Source organism: Mustela nigripes, chromosome 3, assembly GCF_022355385.1.
Source record: "Mustela nigripes isolate SB6536 chromosome 3, MUSNIG.SB6536, whole genome shotgun sequence".
In the NCBI taxonomy this organism is placed as follows: Eukaryota; Metazoa; Chordata; class Mammalia; order Carnivora; family Mustelidae; genus Mustela; species Mustela nigripes.
The window spans coordinates 2,932,908-2,957,324 of NC_081559.1; the positions used below are offsets into that span (position 1 = coordinate 2,932,908).

At 43.4% G+C, this 24,417-nt stretch overlaps 3 protein-coding genes across 10 annotated transcripts in view; 1 reads left to right on the forward strand and 2 right to left on the reverse strand.

Annotated features, from left to right (window-relative positions):
- Positions 1 to 298: 298 nt before the first annotated feature.
- HIBCH (3-hydroxyisobutyryl-CoA hydrolase) overlaps positions 299 to 24,417 on the reverse strand; it is a 142,932-nt gene continuing 118,813 nt past the window's right edge. For all 6 annotated transcript variants that reach the window (XM_059393055.1, XM_059393054.1, XM_059393050.1 and 3 more), the window contains one exon: positions 299 to 686. In XM_059393055.1, the coding sequence (XP_059249038.1) occupies positions 391 to 686 (296 nt within the window). In that variant the 3' untranslated portion in view covers positions 299 to 390. The remainder of the gene's footprint in view (positions 687 to 24,417) is intronic.
- Positions 3,533 to 23,024, reverse strand: LOC132013389 (uncharacterized). Of its 2 annotated transcripts, none has more exons than XM_059393058.1 (2): positions 22,916 to 23,024; positions 3,533 to 4,301 (listed from the first exon to the last, which is right to left on the reverse strand). In XM_059393058.1, the coding sequence occupies exons 1-2, from the start codon at positions 22,989 to 22,991 to the stop codon at positions 3,844 to 3,846; spliced, it is 534 nt and encodes a 177-aa protein (XP_059249041.1). In that variant the 5' UTR covers positions 22,992 to 23,024; the 3' UTR covers positions 3,533 to 3,843. The 2 variants fall into 2 exon arrangements, with proteins under 2 accessions (XP_059249041.1, XP_059249042.1); XM_059393059.1 differs by lacking the exon at positions 22,916 to 23,024 and adding an exon at positions 6,916 to 6,996 and having other exon boundaries at positions 3,666 to 4,301.
- Positions 8,723 to 24,417, forward strand: part of C3H2orf88 (chromosome 3 C2orf88 homolog) — a 41,295-nt gene continuing 25,600 nt past the window's right edge. Inside the window, exon 1 of one of the 2 annotated variants that reach the window (XM_059393061.1) lies at positions 8,723 to 8,984. The gene's annotated coding sequence lies outside the window, so the exon portion shown is untranslated. Of the gene's footprint in view, positions 8,985 to 9,008; positions 9,281 to 24,417 lie in introns of those variants that run through there. The other variant, XM_059393060.1, reaches the window with a different exon arrangement.

The following is a 24,417-nucleotide window of genomic DNA, read 5'->3' on the forward strand; positions in this document are numbered from 1 at the left end:
CAGGTAGAAACCTTCGCCTCCAGACAGGATCAGGAATGCCTCCCACTGCCCTGTCCGGGCACTTGCCTTTAGCAGCCTCGCAGGGATGGCCCAGTACAGGTGAACCCAGAATGCAGCGTGTGCCAGGCTCTAGAGGGCATTTCTTGATGTTCGCCAAGAGGCACTCCTAGTAACGTAACGGACATTCCCTCTAACATTATGCTCAGTTTACTTTGCAGAAACAGTGCATCTGGGCTTCCTGGGCCTCAAGGCTAATCTGATCTGATCTAAACAATTTAATCTAAACAAATAGCAAGTGGATAAGAGCAGCCGTAGTCAGTCCATGGTTTTTACTCTCGTCCTGTCCTTTCATAGATCTGTTAGACTCACTATAAAATAGAATGTTAGTTTCTATTTTTTTGACCTTTCATCAGCCTTTGACTCCTGGAGCAAGAATCCATTAAGAGATAAAATGTGACAGTTCAGCAGTGAGAATCCGTGCGCCCCTTCGCAGATGCTGGCAGAGAAGCAGGACTGAGAGGGGAAGTCTTCTCTCTTCTCTTTTCTCCTCTCGTTGCAGAAGGAGATATTCGCCAATGCACTGAAATAGGGATGGGTTCTGGATTTACTCTTGGATAAATAGGTTGTGTTGTTGCTGTTGCTGTTGTTGTTGTTGTTTTTGTACTCAGCCACCAAGAAGAAAAGATCTAAAATCAGATGATAGGAGTTTATTATTCAGAACCAGGAGTGACTTTAGAAAACTATTAATTCTAGGGGCACCTGAATAGCTCAGTCAGTTAAGCATCCAACTCTTGATTTCATCTCAGGTCATGATCTCAAGATTCTCGAGATCAAGCCCCAAATGGGGCTCAACACGGTGGTGTCTGCTTGTCTCTCTCCCTCCCCTCTGCCCCTCCTTCTCTACCCCTCCCATACTTTCACTCTCTTTCTCAAATAAATATATTTTTTTAAAAGACTATTAGTTCTACTCTAATCACAGCCAGAAAAAAAGAAGATGGTTTCAGTTCAACTATTCCAAAACCAAGGGCTTTATTTTTGGTAGACGTTTTACCTGGTTTATAATTGATAGCCCTGTTAGTCAAGTTTCTACAAACCCACTGCTGCCTAGGATGCTCTCTTCTGGTGCAGAAGACACAAGATTTAAATCCAGAGAATATCCCTGGATCAAGATGGCCTAACTGAGCACACATGTTTAGTTCCCCCAAAGCCCGCTCTCACGTCCCGCCCACTGGTCACCTAGTGGGGTAGAGATGAACAAGGATAGGTCATAGGAAATAAAGATGTTATTTTCCTTGAGAATCTGAGTAGTAATATGAGTAAAGTCTTTATTCTAAGATAATAACTTTTTAAAAATTGGTTATACATGTGTTGGTTTTATGATAACTTTGTTTAAGCAAAAAATTATTCTCCTCAACCACTCTAGGCAATGAAGTAGTTGGGAAAAAATGGAATGAAAAGTCTTTGGAAGGATATAAGCCCTAAATGTGGAACATACATGAAAGAGAAACTTGTTATTAAAACTCTATGAAAAGAAGCTTTGGAGAAAAACACAGAATTGCTAATAGAGCCAGAAAGGCAACATCGGAGAGAAAGAAACTCTACTACAACCTCTACTACTACATTTATGACTACTGAGGTAAGGCAGCAAGGCTTCATACCTTTTGTTTTCTCCATCACTAAAACTGGAAGGCTAATATCCCCATGTTCACTTAACAAAATGTCAGGAAAATAACCAAGCTGACTATTGAAGAACCTTGATTAAGATTTATCAATAATAAATAAACTTAAGTTCTGATAGACATATCAGAGGATCCCTTTGGAGTTTTAAAATGTTGTGCATGTGGGAGCATTTTTAGGAGACATTTTAATGAAGATGTTTCTGGCCATGGATACTGCCCATCAGAGTTGATGGATTAGGAGTTGGATAAGAGGAATGCTGCCTGGAACGCAGCCAGACTTCATAGGCTATTGTGGGTGTGGACAATCAAGACTTTAGACTCAGGCCTGGGTTCAAATTCAAGTTCCAGCACATATTAGATGTTGCCTTATTTTTTCCATTTCTTCATATTTCAAACAAATTACACATACCTCAAGGTGCTAGTGTAAGAATTAAATGAGATAGCATGGAGAAGGCTATTATGGTTCCCAGCACATAGTAGGTGCTCAGTAAATAGTAATTGCCATTATTAGCTCTAAGTTTCAGTAGCTCCCCACTCCATCAGACAAGGTTATCCGTTAAGTGAAACTTCACAAGCCCTAAAATATCCCCATGTGGATAGACTGTTGCTTATGTCCAATTAGCTAGAATTCTTCCATGAGTACCAATTTATACAACATTTGGTAGTACATTTGCTCTTTAAGGAAAATCTTTACAAGATGATAACCTGCGTCCTTAGCCAACAACCATACCAGAGCTGTCTCTGTCCTTGTAGAGGGCACACACAGTAGGATGTCAAGTTAATGCCTTAGTGCTGGGTGCATTCCAAAGGCCAGCTCACATGTCTTCAAATTGCAAAACAACTCCTAAATTATAGAATCCTGGCTTTGGAGGACTTATCTTACAGGATATGGAATTTTGCTATTCTTTTTAAAAATCTTCATTCCAGCATCCCAGATAGGTTGTCTAATTTCTGGTTTAAGAGGAAGCCCACAAATCATTCCATCTTGTTGTAAACTCTAACCGATAGAAATCCTTTTTTAATTAAAGCCAGGTCTGCCTCCTGTGATTTCTTCTTGGTGGTTCCCGAACTTCCCATCAGAACAATCTAAATTAAGTCCCTTGTCCATGCGAATATCCCTCAAGTATCTATTCTAATACCCTTAACTTCTTAAATAAGCATTTGAAGGTTTAATAGCTTTTATATTAAAACTAAGAATTTGCTAAATATACCTTAAAATGGGAATAATAAAAATTAGAAACTAATAGATATGTGAAAATACAGAATTCCAAGATGGAAGATGAGCTATTTTGATGAAACTGGGACAGATTATTTTTAACAAACAGGCTATTCAGAAAATGGATCAATCATGTTGGAAGACACATATGCCCTAAGCAAAAAACATACAATACAATATGATGTTTGAAATAGTAAATTTTTGCTCAATGATTGCAGTATTTATCTGGTTTTAAATGTCTTATACCCACATTGTATGCAAAAGAAGTTTGCCACATCTCAATACCAGAAATGATTGTCCAAATAAACATAGGTTGACCACTTAAAGAAGCTCCGACTCATGGATCTAAGTTAATATAGTTTTTCTTTGTTTCAAATGGGACAAAAACATAGTAAGCACCACAGCAGAGTGAGGATGTTCAATTCAGCAAACATTGACTGCCTTCCATATGCCAGGCACTAGAAATAAGCAAATAGAATACATAAAGAACGTGGTTCCTGTCCTCACGATGCGGAGAATATAGGGGAGAGAAGAAATATACGTAACCATTAAAGACGGCAACAGTAATTTTTAAAAAAAAAAGATGCTCATTTATTCCCAGACATTTCTACCGTTGGGGAGTAGGGGGAGTGCTAAATCTACTTATACAAGAGAAACAGAGTGCTGATAGGAATTTAGAGACTCCAAAATATATTTTATTTAGTGTAAAGAGCTTCAGACCGATCCTCCACAGGTACAAGGAGCCTCATTTACTGACAAATATACATCAGCAAATTTATTTACTTATTTATTTTACATTAGCAAATTTAAAGACTGTTAACCTTAAAAATAAAACTGCCGGTTTTTAACTAGCAAAAATGTGTTTATTCAAGAAGAGCTAGACAATTACAACGGGCACAAGCCAGCTACAGCAAAGCCACAGACAAGCCCAGAGAACAAAGGAGAACCTTACAGAAGAAAGAGGCTAGTTGGGAAGGCTGGTATAGGAAAAAAGCCCATTAGAGTAAACTGCAAGTCCCAAGTACAGTGGCTGTTCATTGGCTGAGTAGCAAAGTCTCTCATTGGCTGGGCCGTTGCCAGGGGAGAAGAAAGGCCTGTCTTCCTCCTGCTGGGGTAGGCGGTGTTCCCAAGCGAGGCCCCTCTCTTCCTATTGGCTCCGCGAGGGACAACGGCGGTGGGGTCCGAGAGCTCCCCCTGCTGGCCTCCCAACTCCACTGTAAAGGAAGTTTCGATTCTTCTTCTTCCTCTTCTTCCTCCTCTTCCTCTTCCTCTTCTTCCTCCTCTTCCTCTTCTTCTTCTTCCTCTTCTTCCTCCTCTTCCTCCTCCTTCTTCTTCCTCTTCCTCCTTCTTCTCCACCTTCTTCTTTCTTCTTTTTTCCCCACAGTACCAAAACTGAGAATGTAGAACTTAAAGGAAAAATGAGACCATTGAGAATAGGTCGATGGCACAGGTGACAGTCTATCTAGCTGTTAATGAACAAAACTGGACTATAGAATACACGGTTGGGAAATACTGTTCCATAATACTCTATCTAATGCTCTGCACTAGTTAAACTCTTATTTGGAACTTTCCCTTGTTTGCATTGACAGACATTTAATTACAGCTGGAGAACAAGAGTGGGTCTAGAGAAGCCTGAGAAATGTGAGTAAAAGAAATCCTGTGAGAAAAAGTGAAACATTTTTCTTCAGGAAAAGAGGAGGTCTGAGAGGTGATTGGATTCTTGCCTTTCATATGAGGAAGATAATATAAATCATTTCTCATTCCGGTGACATAATGAATAAGACTTGAATAGCCTAAAATGCAGCTTTGAAAATTTATTTTGGGTATAAGAACTTTTAAACATATTCTGATACATATTAAAATGTCAAAAAAAAAAAAGAGAGAGACTCTCCTAGGAGGTTTAATTTACATTTTCACCTATTTGGCTGGTCAGGTAATCTTATAATTTTTTCTTTCGTTCTGAGAAAATCCTAAACAAGCATAGGTCATTCACAACAGTGTGATTAAGGTTTGTAATGAGATTCTGAAGCCTGCTGTGGCACGGGAACCACCAGGAGGATTACAAGGGCGCAGAAAAACTTTTAGGAGCACAAGATGACACCACTTTCATATCTACAGCTAGCTAGTGCTTCATCAAGAAATGTACTGATGTGTCTTGGGCTACAAAAAGTTAAAGAATCAATATGTCATTTCTGCTGCTGATTTTTTTCCTTTTTTTTTTTTTAATAGATCTGCATCCTAAAACCCTAGTCTAGGGTCTGACATGAATATGTGTCTGTCGCCTACTCAGAGTAGTTATCTCGTCTCTCAGCCAAATCTAAAATATCTTAGCATGTACAAGATAAGTTTTAGAGACACCATTTTACCCTAAACATAAAAAAGAGTTCACAAAACCTGAATCACTGAAAAAATATATGTGGGAAATAGCCACGTTGCCAGCAACCACTAAGAAGGTTTTATTCCCCCTAGACTAGTGGACTATTGATGAGAAATGAGGGGGAAGAATTATTATTTTTATAAACATTTTAAAAAGCATTATTATTTTTATCTTAGCATTATTATTATGAAAATCAAAACATCAAAATGAGTTTTCTCATAGGTCCTATCTGAGTGCTATTCTCTCAGTATATATCCCATAATGCTATATAATAAGGTAATTTTTTTTCTGTCTCCTTAGTCATTTTTTACCCTTTCTATATGGCTTCTGTGACTTTCATAACTCTTCAATGGACAAGCACACTCTAGCCTCTATATGAACATTCACCTACTGTTCCATTTTTGTATCCTGTCCTCATCACTTCATTGTAAGTAAACAAGTGAAGACATTTGAGTCTGGGTAGGCTAGTAAGAGCCCCAGTGGCAGGTGAATCCTGGCGACCAGATCCCTCCTGACAGGGGCCATCTCACCAGTCAGAGCTCTTTTAGGTTTCTTCTGCCTCAGTAGTTCGCCCTCTCTTGCTTCTCCCAGAGACCTACGCTCTGACTGTCCACCTGAAGCAGAAATGGAAGTCAGAGGCGTTCCAGAGTGTAAGTGGAGAAACCAGTGGAGGGAGGCAGCTGCCTACCTCTCTCCGACCTGTCTGTCCGGGGTGGAAGTGGAAGTTTTACAGGGACTGGGGTTGGAAATGGGATTTCTTTGCCAGGGTGAAAGGGGGGAGGGGTGCCTTGATTCAATTCTGTTAATTTCAAGTTTACTCTCTGGCCTCAGTCCAGCTCAGTAGCTCTTTGCTGTCAACCACGTGGGTAGTGGGTTCTGGGCTCAGATTGCGTGTGCTCAGATTCTAGTATTCTGTCATTACTGTTTCTATCTTACTTTCCATGCCCTTCTGGCAAAAAGAAAACCCACTAAACACTTGCACCCAGGTGCCCTCAGCCTACCCCTACCTCACCCTACCACATTCAAGTCAGGCTGTGTTTGGGTCCTTCCTCTTCTCTCTCACTTTGTTCTCCGACACTTTCAAAATCCTACAGTCTGGTCTGTCAGCAGCCTGAAGAGCCTGGGCTCCCGCCTGCCCATCTTGTTGGAGCCAGGAGGAGATGATGACAGGAGAGCAGAAACGCTGGGGTGGGGGTGGGGGGGCCGACAGGTCCCCTGAGCCATCTTGCCTCTGGCTCTTACAATGGCAGGGTCTTGACCAAAGCATGGCCTGCGGTCCTGAGGAGAGGCAAGGCCTCACTGATCTTTTGACATTCTAAGGTTGGAGGCAGGTTCTTTCCCAAAAGCATTTGGAGAAGCAGTTGCTCCTGCAACCTTGGACATCTTGGCCGGGAGTAGGCCCGGTCCTGCTGGCAGAGCGGGGCAGCTGCCCAGGAGCCCCAGGGAAGCCCCACTGCCCGCCGCCCCGCCTGCCAGCTGTCTCAGACTTGGGGTTCTGGGGGGGGGGCGCCTGGGGAGGCCGCGCGGAGAAGCAGCAGAGCCCTGCTTCTGGGTTTTTCTGCGTCTGGGCTAGCCCCACAACGAGGGAGGGGAGCCTGCCTGGCTCTGAGGGAGCCACAGCCAGCGTGACAGCTGCCACCCACCTGGGGCCCGGAGGCCCAGCACAGCCGCTCCCGCGTGGGCTCATTCATTCTTGAAGCCAAGGGGGCAGGGGACAGCTGACCCTTGGCAAGGACGATCCCGTGAGTCTCCGAACCAAGTGAAAGAAAGGACTCCTGGGTGCGTCATTCTCTTCCAGTGGGATCCAGGGCCCTTTCCATGCCTGCCTCTTCCCTGTAACTGGGAAGGAAAACACTGGGAAGGAAGAAATTTCTGAATTTCTCTTTTCTCGCCTGGAGCACAGCAAGGGCTGACACTGCTCTCCGGGCAGGGACCCCAGAGGCCTCATGGATCATTCCAGCACGAGGCTGGGAACGGCTTAGTGCTGGGAAAGCAGGAGAGCAAGCGACGAGATGCCGTCGTGAGAAGCCCGCCTAAAGGTGGCTCCTTGCTTTTGACCCTAATTAGTCAGCATGATACGCCCGGAATATGTAGAACTAAGGATTTGCTGGTATTCGTGCCATCAGTTTCCTTATATTAAAATGGGACGCTTGCCCGCCGGATCCGTGTGGGTGTGTTCCCACCCGCTCCAGTTCCACAAGTCACGTTCTCACGACGGAAAGTCACATTCGGGGGCTCCCGTATTGTACAGCGCAGTCACCGTAGTTAATTAAGCAATAAATAAGGCGCGGCTCGTCTGAAATCCGGCAGGTGCTGCGTACACCTTGTCCGATCTTTGCCGTCAAGGGCTCCGGGGTCTGGGGGCGCAGGGATGCTCGTGTGCGTCGCGAGAGCCGGCGGTCGGCTGGTGTCCGGATCGTGGGGCGGTTCGGCTCGTTCTCGCCGTCGTGCAGCCGCGGGGTCCGAGAGGCCCCCAGGGTGTCCCCGGGCGCAGACCCCGCCGAGCAGCGCGCCGTGCAACGCACGGGAGCCGCGGTCCCTGCTACCGCCGCTCGGAGCCGGCCGGCCCGCGGGCCAGTGCGGGAGGACACCGCCGGCCCTGGCCCGTGGCGGGGGACGTCCGCGGTCGGAGGAGCGGGAGACGGGTTTGCGCCGAGGTGCTGTGTTCTGAGGAGCGAACCCAAACCCGGTTCTGAGTGTCTCCCGAGCGGAGCGCGAGCAGCCGCGGGCTCTTGAACCAGGCTCCGCACCGTCCCGGGCGAGCAGGGGCAGCGCCGAGCCCCGGCGCCCCTGCGAGCAGTGAGGGCTCCGGGCCCCGCGGGTTGGGGCCGTCACCGGGAAGGCCGCGGGGAGCGCACAGCCCCCGGCGCCCGCACCGTCCCCGCAGCCAGCTCGGCCCGGCCCGCGCCCAGGCCTCAGGGCAGCCCCTCGGGTCACCCGGGCCGAGCCCCGCGCAGCCCGCAGCTCCGCGGGCTCAGACGCGGGCCGGGGTGGGGGGCTCCGCGCTCCCGCGTTCCGGGAACTTTGGGGTCTGGTTTCCCGCGGGGCAGGAAGCCGCAGGCGGGGGTGGGAGCGCGGGCGCGGGTGGGCCCACCCCCGCCCCCGCCCGGAGCCCCCGCCCGGAGCCCGCCCACCTGACCGCCGCCCGCGGAGGACGCGCCCGGGAGCCGAGCGCCCGTCGTCCGCCACCCGCGGGCCCGGCGGCTGGTGCGGGGCGCGAACCCGCGAGGAGCGCGCGGCGGGCGCGGCGGCGGCGGCGGCGGCGGGAGGAGGGGCCCGGGGCGCGGAGCCGGGCCGAAGGACACCCCGTCCTCCGAGCGCCGCTGCTCCAGGGAGCCGCGCGCGGGCGGGGAGGCGGCGCCGGCGCTTCGCGGACCGCAGCCCGCCCCGCGCCGATGGCTCCCCGGGCCCGCGGCTGCCCCGGCCGTGCGCCGCGCGGGTGACGGGAGGGGTCGGCCGGCGCGGGGGCCGTCGGTGTGGGCGCGGCCGTGCGCTTCGCCGTTCCGGGCGGCCTCGGGGACCGGCGCCGCGGACAGAGCGTCCGGCCGCCCTCCCGGAGGAGCGCAGCCCCGGCCGGCAGCCCCGAGCCCGGGGAACGGCAGCCCCCGGGGCCGCGGGTTCGTCCTCGCCGCGCGCTGAGGCCGGACGGAGGCTTCGGTACCGGACCCGCCGCTGGCCCGGGCGCCCGCTGTCCCTTCGCCCCGCGACCACGGTGAGCGCGGGCTCGCGCCGGGCCCTGAGGAGGGGGGGAAGCCGGGGGGCGCCTGCGGCGACTCGCGGGGCACGTGGGGACCCGAGCGGACCTGGAGGTGCCCCGGCCGCCCGCTGAGGGTCGGAGCAGCGGGACGGTGGGGCTTGGTGCCGCGGTCCTGTCGCTCCCCGGCCCGTGCGCGACCACACTGCGCACGGGGACGAGCCGGGGAGGCGCCCGTCCCGGACTCCAGCTCGCGGGTCCGGCGCGTGGCGTCTGCTGCTGGGACCGAGGACGCGCCGGGACGGAGAACGAATGTAAGTCGCGCCCCGATCCACGGTTGAATATGACCCTTTTCCTCCGGGGTAGGTCGCGGTCACGTCCCTGATCCGGCTGCCAGGAGAACGACACTATTTAAGTGTCCCGTCTACATGTCAGCAAAATGGGCTGGAAAACCAGTATCTGCAGGTTTTAACTTCTTGTGTTGCCACTGAGCAGAAATCGCCGAATTACCTCTCGGGCCCACCGTCTTGTAGCGAAAGATGGAGGTGAAAACCAGACCAGCCTCCCGCCCATTTCAATGATGCCCGACAGGCCGCGTTTTCATCGCGCGGGCAGTGACGGGGAGCTCACCACCTCTGCGGTACCCCTTCTTTCTGTGACCCTCAGGAAGGCTTTGTTTGCGCTGAAACGACAGCGGCTTCCTTGGCCCTGTTTCTCATTAGCCAGTAGTCCTCCAGCTTGTGGAATTATATGGAACATTTTTCAGCAGAAAGATCTCTAAAACTTCCGTCCATCCGAAGAGTCTATGACCAAGAAATAGCTAAGAAATGAAAAGTCTAAAGTAGTACAGAGTAAAGACTTTTGTCCCCCTTACCTGATAGCCTTTCAGAGCCCTGAGCTTCAGCTTCCTTGTCTATAAAATGGGAATGATCAGAGGCTCTAGCTACCCGTGGAATTATTGTGAGAATTGAAAGAGATAATATACACACACTACTTAGTAGAGTACCTAGAAGCCAGTAAGTATTAGTTATCACTAATCATTGCTTTTATATTTCCTTCCTTCCTTAAGACCCTTCTCTGTGCTGAAAATCCTTAGCCCCAAATTGAATTCCATAATCTAATCTAACCTGAACAGTGCAGAGTGCAATGACTTTCCATCTTCAAACTAAACCATCTAACGCTTAATTGTCTTCTTTTTTAAAAAAAGATTTTATTTATTTATTTGTCAGAGAGGAGCGAGAGCGAGCACAGGCAGAGAGGCAGGCAGAGGCAGAGGGAGAAGCAGGCTCCCTGCCAAGCAAGGAGCCCAATGTGGGACTCAATCCCAGGACGCTGGGATCATGACCTGAGCTGAAGGCAGCTGCTTAACCAACTGAGCCACCCAGGGGTCCCATAATGCTTGATGTCTTATGGAGTAAATACCCCATGGTTGACTAAAATTCTCACCAACCACCAGCCTCTCCCCCCACCCCCGGCCCACACACATTGCTATCAAGGTAGGCTTTACTAACTTTTTAACTATATCCTTAAAAATTTCGTGAACATTTTTTTCTCTTCTGTTACTTTAAGCCTCTCTCCAATTTCCAGCTTGCTAGATATGTTTCAGTCCTGACAGTGGCATTCATCATATTAATTGTTCCTTCCAGTTGTATGTCACCTGCACATTTGGTGGGTTTGTTCTCCAGACATTCAAGTCATTAATAATACATGAAACAGTTCCTTTTGCCATGGAGACTCCGGTGGAAGCCTGTGTGGCACAGTGGAAAATGGTCCTGAACTTCTGGAGGCAGGTTTTAGAGCTTGGCCTGTGATACTTAACTAGTTTTGTGACCTTGAGAAACTTATTTTCCATATCAATGGAATCAGGCTAGTAACATTTGCTTTTCAGGGTGCTTGTTAGAATTGAAAGTAATGTACTGAAAGTACCAGGTGCAGTCCTGGTTGGGGACATAGTTGGCCTTTGGGAGATATTGCTGAGACCAGACAGTGGTCAGCTGAACTCCATTAGCACGTCCTCCCTAGTAACCAAACTCTTCTAACCTGTAGGTCGGTTTCTTCATAAAGATGACATGAGGAAAATTTTAATCAAATGTTTTGCTAAAAATAAACATCTTGAGTATCCTGAATCTATCACAGAAGTAAATGGTGTTAGTTTAAAAATGACTAATTCTTACTGAACTTCTAGTTTCTAGAAATCCCTGGTCTTTTCCATCTAAATAGTCCCTGTTTACTGATTAAACCTTGAATTTTGCCAGAAATCAGTATTAAACTAACTGGTCTGTAATACCTAGGGATTCTAATTTCCTTCTGTTTTAGATTTTGGAAAAAAAACTGGGGGAAAAAAGTGTTTGAGTCTCTAGTTTTGTGAGATGTCCCTTCTTCATGTTTTCCAAAGGTTATCAAAATATTTCTGTGTTTCCATCTGCAGGCTCTCCATGGAATGTAAGTCACTAGAATTTGAAGACATAAATTCTTATAAAGTGACCTTTTCTGCTTGTACCTTGGTTCTCTCTTAATGAGGTTTCTCTGTCCTTTGCTGCATAAAATCATTTGCTTTTAAGAAAGCGAAACAGTTGCTGAGAAGTTCTGTTGTTGTTGTTGTTGTTTTCTAATTAATATACCATCTGCCCTTGGATTCGGGAATTTTCTTTTAACTGGATCCTGTTTTGCATAGTACATGTATTTAGGAGCAGCAGGTAGCAGTTCATGGTGGGAAACATAACCAGTCATTCCGAAATTATGATGTTGATAGTTGGGGGAGTCGTAAATGACTCGAGTCAGTGTCTGAGATAGGAGGAGCCTGTTCTTTGCGACTTAATTTATTGCTTATAAATGAAAAGTTGTGAAATTAAGGATGTGCTAGGAAATTTTTTTTTCTCTGACCTTATAGGTTCTTTGGCTGATAAATTGATATAGAACAGATTAACAGGGAAAAAACAAGCTTCATTTGACCCATACAGGAGCCCTATACGAGTATGAGACCCAGTCATCAGTTGGGCAGTTGAGGCTTCTGTGCCATCCCGAGCCAGGGAATGAGATAGTGACCTGAGGTCAAAGGAGAGGAGGGTAACTGACAGGATGATCAGAAGAGCAGATATTTGTGGATTAGGTGTTTATCTGCCATATAGATAGGTCATTCACATAACATTTATTTCTGGTGACAGCCTCTTTCTAAACCAGCCTCCCTATCTCAATTCTTTTGAGTAGTTAAAGGAGAGTTCAGAGTTTTTCTTGAATCTGCTAGGTCTTAATTGACTTCAGCTCAAAATAATCTACCTGCAAAGTGGCTAATTTGGGTCATGGGTTCTCTCCCCTTCAGATGTTTCACAAGGGCTTACGGTGACATGCATTAGGAAAGCTGGCTAGGTGCTAGACACAAGGGAGTGACAGAGCCTTGTGAACCGGGGAGCGAATACCGGCTTAGAACTACTCTCATTCAGAACAGTTTAAACACAGTGCTGGCCAAGCAAGACTCCAGCCCAACACTACCTTGAGTTTGTGAACTTTGCTTTTAAGTGTCCTGAAAGAAATAGAACTCTTATAGTTCACAGTTTTATTCCCAACATCTAATACACATTGACGCACATGGCTATTTAACAAATAGCCAAGATTTAATTAGCATTTATTAAGGGCCTTGATATAAGAACTATTCTGTGCAAATTAACAAAAGGAGAAATGACTACTACTTTGAGGAATATTTAATTTCATTTGAGGAGATAGCACTTAAAAATTAAACCAATAAAGTGGACATCAGTTAGAAAAGAGAATTCTGAGTAAGGGTTGGAGGAGTTCCAGAAGTCTGCACAAAGGAGATGGGACTTCTCTAGACGTGGAGATAGTAGAGATTTAATTTAAGCAGGGAAGAGGGAAGGAATGCTGGGTGCAGATAAGGGAGAAGTGGTGTGTTTCAACGCAAGGGAAGCCAGGGGAAGAAAATGAGCATGGGTGTGTGCATGAAAGAAGAATAACTTAATGGAGAGGAAATTTCCTGGGGTTAGTGAGAAATGAAATCCATTAGGTAAAAAGAGGGCTCTAAAAATGTTTAAATTAGATGCAGCTCTATCTCCACCTCATCCGCAACCCCCCAACCACACCCTGAAATAGTGCACCATCCGCTACAGAAAACAGGAACTCTATAAATGACTCCTTAGGAATGTGGTATATGAATCCAGAAAGAATGATAAAACTTTAAGGAGCAAAACTTTCTGAACTCATGATCTTTTGACCTAGAGTCTGAATGGATTGAACACTGTGTTTTCCCATGTCTCCCCATAAGAATAAGTGTTCTTTTCAGTATTCAGAAGTACGTATACTACTGTCTGGAATTTAATTCAGTGCATAGCACTTAATAGACAATTTATTATTTATGCCTCCTAGTTGCTCTAAGTATTTGGTTTCACTATGTAATAGAAAGACTAATCTTGAATCTGTAGGGGATGCGAAAAGCTCTTCCTCTACCCTTTTGGCTGGGTCTGCAAATCAAAATGATGATAGATTAACAGGCAGAAAAAAATGACAACAATGGCCCATGTATCCATGGGCATCACAGAGAAGTGTGCTTCAGGGGAACAGAATGGGAGACTTATCTATCATCTTAAGAAAGGGTGATAAATTGTGGGAAAGAGGCTAGACAAAGGAAAAAGGGGTTTGGGACTCCTGGGTTGGAGGTAAGTTATGGAAAGTGACTGTATATATGGAAATATATCATAAATAAGGACTGTTTCATAAGGTTTGCTAAGCAAATGAAAGATCTCAGGTGATAAGAATTGTATCTGGAGTGGTTCTTCTCCCAGTAAAGGAGGTAGAGACAGCTTTACAAAGGGAACTGCTTTTTCACAAAAGGGGTACAAAGATCTAATTGCCTTTGGCTTAAAACAGCCCTTATTATCGTTGACATCTCTAACTCAAACTCTGACTTTCAAATTCCATAATGGCATTTGAGGTTAAAAAAAAAAAATTAATGATTCAGAAAAATGTCAGTTAAGATAATTTGATTCATTAAAATGACCAAGATTTAGGTGTGTGAGATCAACTTCAATTAGAAACCACTTATTAAAGTTCAGGCTTGAGTAAGGCAGAGTCTCTACATCCATGAACTCATGGGCATGTGAGAGAGAGAGAGACAAGTGTACCATCCGTCCCAGTGGGAAGAGATGCATTCATATTGTAATAGAATTACACGAGGATTTACATTTTCAGGATTGTTTTGCAGAATATGGCTTCAACTTTTGTGCAAGATTTTGAGGTTGGGGGAATCTCATGTGTTTCTTGTGGGTTAGACTTTTATGACTGGGATTGGGGAAGCCGTTCAGAACATGGGAGCATGGGTTATCTAAGACACTCAGCTGAAATGCCAGCTTCTCCTTCCTTTTCAGTTTTGTCTTCCTTCTTCTTACCTAATTATCAATTCAGTAATGATCTTACAGTAACAACAGCAGAACAGCTGCTGCATTTCTGTAATGTTTTGTTTTTCCTTACCAGTGGTTATGTGTTACTTGGAGCTCATCATGATCTATGTGCTCTTAACACCATTACCTATTTCACCCATCCCTCCTACCTCACCTCTCATAACCATTAATTCTCTGTAATTTAAAAGTCTGACTTTTTGTCTCTTTTTTTCTTTGTTTTGTTTCTTAAATACTGTATATATATGTGAAATCATCTGTTATTTGCCACTCTCTAAATGCTTTATCTCAGCATTAGACTTTCTACATCCATCTATGTTGGATGGTAACACCCAAATGGTGAGATTCCATTCCTTTTATGGAGGGATAACACTCCCTTGTCCATATATACACACATCTCCTTTGTCCATCATCCACTGAAGGACACTTAGGTTGATTCCACAATTTAGCTAATTATAAATAATGTTGCAATGGACATGGGAATGCATATATCTTTATAAATTAGTGTTTTCATATTCTTTGGGTTAATGCCAGTAGTGAGATTACTGGATCATATGTTTTTAATTTTTTGAGGAAACTGCACACTGAGGAGCCTCCACAGTGGCTAAACTGTTTGCATTCCCACCAGCAGTGCCCAGGGCGTCCTTTTACCCCATATCCTAGCCAACACTTGTTGTTTCTTGTGTTTTTAATTTTAACCATTCTAACAGGAGTAAAGTAGTGGCTCATTGTAGTTTTGATTTGTACTTACCTGATGATTAGTGATGTTGTTATGGCCAATGTCAGACAAGTTACAAATTACTGCCTGTGCTCTTTTCTAAGATTTTTATGGTTTCAGGTCTCATATTTAGGTCCTTAATCTGTTTTGAGTTTGTTTTTGTGTGTGGTATAAGAAAGTGATCCAATTTCATTTTTTCGCATGTACTTGTCCAGTGTTCCCAGTACCCATCTTTGAGGAGACTGTCTTTTTCTCTTTGGATATTCTTGCCTCCTTTGTCAAAGGTTAATTGACCTTACTTCTGGGTTTATTTCTGGGTTTTCTATTCTGTTCTGTGATCTATGTGTCTGTTTTTGTGCCCAAACAGTCCTGTTTTGATTACTACAGCTTTGGTAGTATACCTTGAAATCTGGGATTGTGATACCTCCAGTTTTGTTCTTCATTTTCAATATTGCTGTTCTTATTTGGAGCCTTTTGTGATTCCATAGAAATTTTAGGATTATTCTGGTTCTGTGAAAAATGCTGTTGGTATTTTGATGAGAATTACATCAAATCTGTAGATTGTTGTGTGGGTAGTATAGACATTTTTACTTTATTTGTTCTTCTAGTCCATGAGCATGAAATGTCTTTCCCTTTGTATCATCTTCAATTTCTTTCACTAGTGTTTTATAGTTTTCAGAGTACAGGTCTTTACCTCTTTGGTTAAGTTTATTCCTCGGTATTTTATTATTTTTGATGGAATGTTAAATGGGATTGTTTTCTTAATTTCTCTTACTGCTACTACTTCATTATTAGTGTATAGAAATGCAGTGGATTTCTTTGTATGTTGATTCTGTTTCCTGCAACCCCACTGAATTCATTTTTCAGTTCTAACAGTTTTTTGGTGGAGACTTTAGAGGTTTTTTTTCTTAATTTTATTTATTTAGTTATTTATTTGAGAGAGAGTGAGAGAGAGAGAGAGAGTACACAAGCTGTGGGAGGACCAGAGGAAGAGGGAGAAGCAGACTCCCTGCTGATCAGGGATCCTGATATGGGGTTCGACCCTAGGACCCTGAGATCATGACCTGATCTGGAGGCAGATGCTTAACCAACTGAGACACACAGGTGCCCATTTTAGGGTTTGTTTGTTTGTTTGTTTGTTTTGTACACTATCATGTCAACTGCAAATAAAGTTTACTTCATCCTTACCAATTTAGATACCTTTTAATTCTTTCTCTTCTCTGATTGCTGTGGCTAGGAAGTGGTGAGTGGACATCCTTGTCTTGTTCCTGACCTTAGAGTAAAAGTTCTCAGTTTTTCACCATTGAGTATAATGGTAGCTGTGGGTTTTCATATATGTTCTTTAATATGTTGAGCTTTGTTGTCTCTAAACTTACTAAGTTTTTATCATGAATGGATGTTGTCCTTTGTCAAATGCTTTTTCTGTATCTATTGAAATAATCATATGGTTTTACTCTTTCTCTTATTGATGTTGATTGACTTGTGACTATTCAACCACCCCTGCAATTCCTCTTTCATTTCTGACTTTGTTTGAGTCCTCTCTCATTCTCTATTTTGTGAGTTTGCTGAAGGTTTATCAATTCTATTGTTCCTTTTGAAGAAACAGCTCTGGGTTTCATTGATCTGTTCTATTGGGTTTTTTTTGTTTTGTTTTGGTTTGGTTTGGTTTTTAGTTTCTATTTCATTTATTTCTGTTCTAATCTTTATGATTTCCTTCCTTCTACTGGTTTTGGGTTTTGTTTGTTTTTTTTCCTAGCTCCTTAAGGTGTAAAGGCCCATTGCTCATTTCTCTTACTTCTTGGGGTAAGCCAGTTTTGCTATAAACTTACCTCTTAGAACAGCTTGTTCTGTATCTCGAAGATTTTGGACTGTTGTATTTTCATTCTCACTTGTCTCCATGTATTTTTTTAATTTTCTCTTTGATTTCTTGGCTGACCTTTTTTTTTTTTTAAAGATTTTATTTATTTATTTGACAGGCAGAGATCACAAGTAGGCAGAGAAACAAGCAGAGAGAGAGGAGGAAGTAGGCTCCCTGCTGAGCAGAGAGCCCAATGTGGGGCTCGATCCCAGGACCCTGGGATCATGACCTGAGCCGAAGGCAGAGGCTTTAACCCACTGAGCCACCCAGGCGCCCCTTGGTTGACTTATTAATTGTTCAGTAGCATGTTATCTAACTTCCATTTACTTGTGCTCTTTCCAGATTTTTTCTTGTGGTTGATTTCTAATTTCATAGCATTGTGGTCAGAAAAGATGCATGGGTATGACTTTGATCCTTTTGAATTTGTTAAGACATGTTTTTTGGCCTAATGTATCACTTATTTTGGAGAATGTTCCACGTACATTTGATAAGAATATGTATTCTGTTTTAGGATGGAATGTTCTGAATCTGTCAGATTCATCTGGTCCAATGTGTCATTCAAAGTCACTGTTTCTCTGTTGATTTTCTGCTTGGATGACTGATCCATTGATTTAAGTGGGATGTTAAAATCCCCTATGATTATTCTGTTACTATTCTGTTGTTGATTACTTTATGTTTGGTAATAGCTGCTTTATATATTTGGGTGCTCCAGTGTTGGATGCATAGATACTTACAGTTGTTACATCTTCATGTTGGATTATTCTCTTTATGATTAGATCGTGTCCTCCTTGGTCTCTAATTACAGTCTTGGTTTTAAAGTCTGTTTGGACTTATATAAGTATTGCTATCCAGGCTTTCTTTCATATCCATTTTCATGATAAATTCTTTCCCAGAGAAGGGAGTTGAGGGAAATTGGAAGGGGAGGTGAACCATGAGAGACTATGGGCTCTGAAAAACAACCTGAGGGTTTTGAAGTGGCAGGGGGTGGGAGGTTGGAGGAGCCAGGTGGTGGGTATTAAGGAGGGCACGGATTGCATGGAGCACTGGGTGTGGTGCAAAAACAATGAATTACTGTTACGCTGAAAAGATATTTAAAAAATAAATTAATAAAAAAAAATTCCTTCCCAGACCTTCACTTTCAATCTGCATGTGTCTTTAGATCTGAAATGAGTCTCCAGTAAGCAGCATATGGATGGGTCTCGGTTTTTTACCATCTGTCACCCTATGTCTTTTGATTAGAACAGTTAGTCTATTTATATTCAAAGTAATTATTGATAAGTATGTACTTATTGCCATTTTGTTACTTGTTTTATGGTTGTATTTGTAGTTCTTTTGTTCTCTTCTATCATGATTAATTGGCGTTCTTTAGTGATACACAGATTCCTTTCTCTTTATGTTTTGTATATTTATGATTGGTTTTTGATTTGTGCTTATGTATAACATCTTATGCTTACAGTAATCTATACTAAGTTGGTGGTTGCTTAAGTTTGAACCCATTCTTTAGTTCTTCCCCCACCTACAACATTTTAGCTAAATGGTGTCATACTTTACAACCTTTTGTGATTACCTTAACTAATTTTTTATAGATATACTTAATTTTATTGCTTTTGTTCTTCCTACCTTAGTCCTACTTATGGCCTTTCCTTTTCCACTCAGAATCACCATTAACATTTCTTGTAGGGCTGGTTTGTGGTCATGAATTCCTTTAACTTGTCTGGGAAACTGCTTCTATTCTGAATGATAGCTTTGTTGAATAGAGTACTCTTGGCTGCTGGGTTTTTTTGTTTTGTTTTCTTTCTCTTAGCACTTTGAATATATCATGTTCTCTCCCTTCCGGCAGATAGAGTTTCTGCTGAAAGATCAACAGATAGCCTTATGGGGTTGCCTTTATATGTAACTGTTTTCTTTTCTCTTGTTTTTAAAATTCTCTATTACTACTTTTTGCCATTTTAATTACTATGTGTCTTGGTGTAGAGCCCCTTGGGTTGATTTTGTTGGAGGCTCTCTGTGCCTCCTGGATCTGGATTTCTGTATCCTTCCCCTGATTCAGGAAGTCTTCAACTATTATTTCTTCAAATAAATTTTCTGCCCCCTTTTCTCTCTTCTCCTTCTGGAATCCCTGTGATGCAAACGTTGTTGCACTTGATGATGTTGCTAAATTCCTTTAATCTATTCTTACTTTTTGTCTTCTTTCTCTCTCCTGTTCAGCTTGATTGCTTTCCATTACTCCATCCTCCAGGTCACTGATCCATTCTTCTGATTCCTCTAGTCTACTACTTATTCCTACTAGCATATTTTTGATTTCTGTTAATGAGTTCTTCATCTCTGATTCATTCTTTTTAATGCTTTCTGTTGTCAATCTCACTGAAATCTTCCTCTCTTTTCTCAAGTCCAGTGAGTATCTTTATGACCATTACTTTAATAGATAGAGAATGTCAGGCATATTGCTTATTTCCATTTCACTTAGCTGTCTTGGTGTGATTTTGTCTTCTTTCATCTGAGACATATTCCTCTGTTTCCTCATTTTTTCTAACTCTCTGTGTCTGTTTCTGTGTGTTAGGAAAGTGAGCTATGTCTCCTGATCATCAAAGTAGTGGCATTATGGGGAAGAGGTCCTATAGTGTCCTGCAGGGCAGTGTTCCCTGTTCGCCTGAACCTGGGGTGTCTCCTGTGTGTGTTGCATGCACCCGACTATTGTGGCTGAGCCACATTCGCCTCCACTTCAGTGCAGTCACCTACAAGCTCTCCTTGCCTGTTGTGGGCAGGGCTTGGTCCCTCTGTTATCAGTGGCTCAGTATGGGGCCACCTTGAACTTGAGTTGGGTTAAATCAGACATTTGTCAGGACTGCTACTGCAGCCAAACTGCAGGCTTTTGTTGGTAGGTGGGGCCTGTAGTCAGACCAGCTAACTTCCCCAGCCCTGCTGGTGTCTCACTTGGACTGATGTGTGTGGTTATCTTCTCTTCTTGCCAGGACAGAAGTCTCTTTGCAGTGGCACTGGCTCCTGTTGGGGCTGCTTGCACAGTGCCATGCTTGGACTTTGCTTTAGATGGACTCCTGCTCAGAGCAGGTTGAGTGGGGCAGGTCCATATGTGTATGCAGGAGTGGGGCAGGTGGTGTTAGCAAGGTTTACACTGGTCTGTTGTGGGACGAGACCTAAGCCCTTTGCAGAACTCCTGTGGAGGATGGGCTGAAGAGAATGGGACTGCAGAAGAAAGCAAGATTGGAGCATGCTATTAGCAATCCAGGTTAGAGAATGCTTATGTTGGTTCCCACAGGTGGCTGTGTATCAGGGATAAGGGAGGAAAATTGTGCCTGCCAGCTCTCTGTTCCTAGAGAAGTCTCTTAAAGATCCCTGCCCCTCCAGTATGTGTTCTGAGATTAGTAAATAAATCTCCTTCCTATATACCTGAGGCATTTTTCAAACTGCTGCTTCTGTGCTGTATGTCAAGGCTGTTACCTGTGCTGTCTCTTTAAGGTTAAGGACTCAGTGTCCTATATCCTTCTGGGTTTCCCAGACCCAAGCCAGCTGATTTTGAAAGTTCTAGGTATTAAGCCTCACTGATTGTAAGCCCCTCTGGTTTTCAAAGCCAAATATTGTGAGGATTTTTCTCTCCAGGGTGGGTCCCCATGCCTCAGGTGCCTGAGGTGGGGGTCTTTCCTCTTCCCTCTCCATGCCTGGAGTGGTGTCCCTTTCTCCTATGGACAATTTTGTGGGTCAGTTTGGTTCCTGACCCCATCTCCATCATTTCGACCATTTTTGATGTTGCCTCTTCTCTATGTGTAGCTGTGAGGAGTCTGTTCTGCCAGTCTTTGGGTCATTTTTTGAGTTACTCTTACTGAGGTATGGGTTATTTAGGTGTATCCATAGGATGAGATGAGCTTAGGATCCTCCTACTCTGTCATCTTCCCTGAGAGCATCAAGGTGTCTTTTTTTTTTTTTTAAAGAAACTTGGTCTGGATCTTGGATGAACTAACAGTCTGCACTAACGAAATGAGAAATAGTTTCACACACAAAAAAAATAATTTTACCAAACCCTCAAATCTCATACAACTTTTCCCTTCCTCCTGTACGTAAAGTGTTAGGATTAATAAAAGGCAAAGTATACACTCCACATAGAACAGTGCAGACCCCAAAGTTTATATAGGTAGGGTAGAATGTAAGATTCGGGAATATTTAGGTAAACCACAGATGATAAATACTGAATTTATGGGAAATACAGGAGTTGTTCAGCTTTTTAGTATTCCATTTTGTAAATCTTGATATTTTGGAACCACTGCCATGGGAGGCATCTACCATATCTCCTCACAAACTTGTGCTTGGTTCTGACCAATTCTGCATTAGTTTAACGCTCTCATTTGACTTAGTTTGATGGCTTTTTTTTTTTTTTAACTTAGATGTATTATAGTCCTTTTGAGTATTTTTACTAGCTAATCCAAGTACTAGCACTTGGATTTGTGGGTTAGTGCTGTTCTTTCTTCACAAAGTAGTGAATCTCATATTAGCATTAAATCTGGGTTTGAAGCAACTAAAACATATTTCATCAAATTAGAAGTTTGGTTTTTTTAAAAAAGACTTATTTCTGATAAAAATAATGGGTATTTGAAAAAATTTGGGAGAGAAAAGCATAAAGAGGAAATGTAAATTATGTATAATCCCACCATCCAAAGATCAACTCTGTTTATGTTTTCCTGTATTTAGCTCTATTCTTTTAAAATCATATAAATTTTAAAAACTAGAATCACACATGTATGTTTTTCTGCTTTTAAAAATTATCAGTTCTGAAGATTTGGATAAATCTTCTAATCTTTGTAAACTTTTCTATCATATTTTAGGAGGCAGATTGTAATATTTTCCATGTTGGTATCTTTTCTTAGCTAATAATTATACTTAAAAATTATATGATATTACAAGATAGGCTTTATAACAGTTTTGAAAATATTTTCAGTGAATAGTAATGTTATAGGAAATTACTAGTTCAAATAACAAATATGTGAGTATAAAGCACATGTTTTTAAACAGTATTTTTGTTATTGAAAGTCTGTTTTTTGTTTTGCCATAAATAACCCATTTGACTAGTAGTTTAAAAGCTTAAAATATGAGTATATTTTCATGTTACTAAGTATTCTTTTATTTTTTTTTCTTTTAAACTTCCGTTTACTATTTGGCTTTTTTTCCCGAATTTTATTTTATTTTTTTTTCAGTGTTCCAAAATTCATTGTTTATGCACCACACCCAGTGCTCCATGCAATACATCCCCTCTACAATACCCACCACCAGGCTCACCCCACCCCCAACACCCCCCTCCAAACCCTCAGTTTGTTTCTCAGAGTCCACAGTTTCTCATGGTTTGTCTCCCCCTCCAATTTTCCCCAACTCACTTTTCCTCTCCATCTCCCCATTGCCTCCATGTTATTCCTTATGCTCCACAAGTAAGCAAAACCATATGATAATTGAGTCTCTCTGCTTGACTTATTTCACTCAGCATAATCTCCTCCAGTCCAGACCATGTTGCTACAAAAGTTGGGTATTCGTCCTTTCTGATGGAGGCATAATACTCCATAGTGTCTATGGACCACATCTTCCTTATCCATTCATCCGTTCAAAGGCATCCTAAGTATTCTTTTAAAAAGTATTCATTTATCTGAGGCAGGGTGGGTTAGGGGGGAACGAGAGAGAGAATCTTAAGCAGGTTCCACACCCAGTGCAGAGCCCAACGTGGTGCTTAGTCTCACAACCCTGAGATCATGACTTGAGCGGAAATCGAGAGTCAGACACTTCACTGACTAAACTATCCAGGGGCCCCAGAAGTTATCATCTATTTGTTATGAACTACCCTAAAACGAGGTGGCTGAATATTACGAACATTAATTTCACAGTCTCTGTGGATCTGCAATTTGGGTGCAGCTTAACCAAGTGCCCCTCCTTCAGGGCCTCTCACAGGTGTCAGCTGGGGCTGTGATCTTACCTGATGGCTTATCTGGGGAACAATCCAGTTTTACACGCACTGCCGTACAGAGGATTCCCTCATTTCCTTGCCTCATGGGCCTCTTCGTAGGGCTTCTCACAACACAGAAGCTGACTTCTATCAGAGTAAGAGAAGGAGTGAAAGACAGAAGCCAGGTCTCTTTGAAATTTAATCTTGGAAATGACATGTCATCACTTTTGCTATGCTCTATGGTTAGAAGTGACTCATTAGCCCTAAGAGATAGAGAATTACACAAGGCATGGGAGGGAATTTCAGGAGGCAGAGATTACTGGGGGCCATTTAGAGGCTATCTACCACTATTACTTAATAGCTCCCTAATATTCCAGGACATAGACCTATAACAAATTTCATATCATTGTACATGTAGGTTATTTTCAATTCTTCTAATTATAAAAAGACTACCATAAAAATTTTATATGTAAATTTTGGTTGGCAATTTTAATCATTTCTTTTAGATTTCTAAAAGTGGCATATTTGGGTTAGAGCTCCCAACATGAATTGTTAGGCCGCTCTTGAACCAGATTACGTAATCTCTGTGTTTGGGAGTGTTCTTTGCACCCTCTCCCCCTTAAGACAAGTCTTTTGAAGAATGGGTTTATACAGTAAAGTGTTGCATAAATACATGGTTCATCTGATGTAGCATAGACCATGAAATCTGAAAGGCAGTGTGATACAGCAGTGAGACCCCTGAAGCCACCACAGTCAAAATGTGAGTTCCAGAACGGCAGTGCAGTCCCTCCTGCATTGTCATCAAGGCCACGTGCTTCCCCAGGCAGGATATTTAACTTGCTTACATTCAGTTCTACAGCAGTGCACTTTGTAAAATGTGGAAAAGCAACTCCTTTCTGTTGCGTAAAATCACAGTAAGACCCCAGGAAAGAGTAAAGGGGACCGGAAGTGTGGCAGGCTCCAGACACAGAGATGAAAGGCGAGCTTGGCAGCTCAGTCAGTTGAGCATCCGGATCTTGATTTTGGCTCAGGGGTGATCCCAAGGTCTTGGGATAGGGCCCTGCATGAGGGTCTCTGCTCAGCAGGGAGTCTGCTTCTTTGTACCTCCCTCCCCCACCCTTTGCACCTCTCCTATGCTCGAAACCAAAATAATCTCAAAAAAAAAAAAAAAAAAAAAAAGAAGGAAGAAAGAAACCCCAAACGAAACAGAGATAGGTGGGTAATTTACTCCGGAAAGCTCAGATGCTTGACTGTTGTTTGTAACTCACAGTCGCATGTACTCTGTTGCTCTTTCTATAAGCACACAGGCATGCCTTGTTTGATGGTGCTTCCCTTTACTGCACTTTGTAGATGCTGCATTGTTTACGAATTGCAGGCTTGAGCAACCCTGTGTTGAGCTAGTCTATCTGCGCCGTTTTCCCAACAGCATTTGTTCACATCATGTTTCTTTCACATTTGGTAATTTTCACAATATTTCGAACTTGTCATTATTTTTGGTTATGGTGATCTGTGCTCAGTGATTACGATTCGCT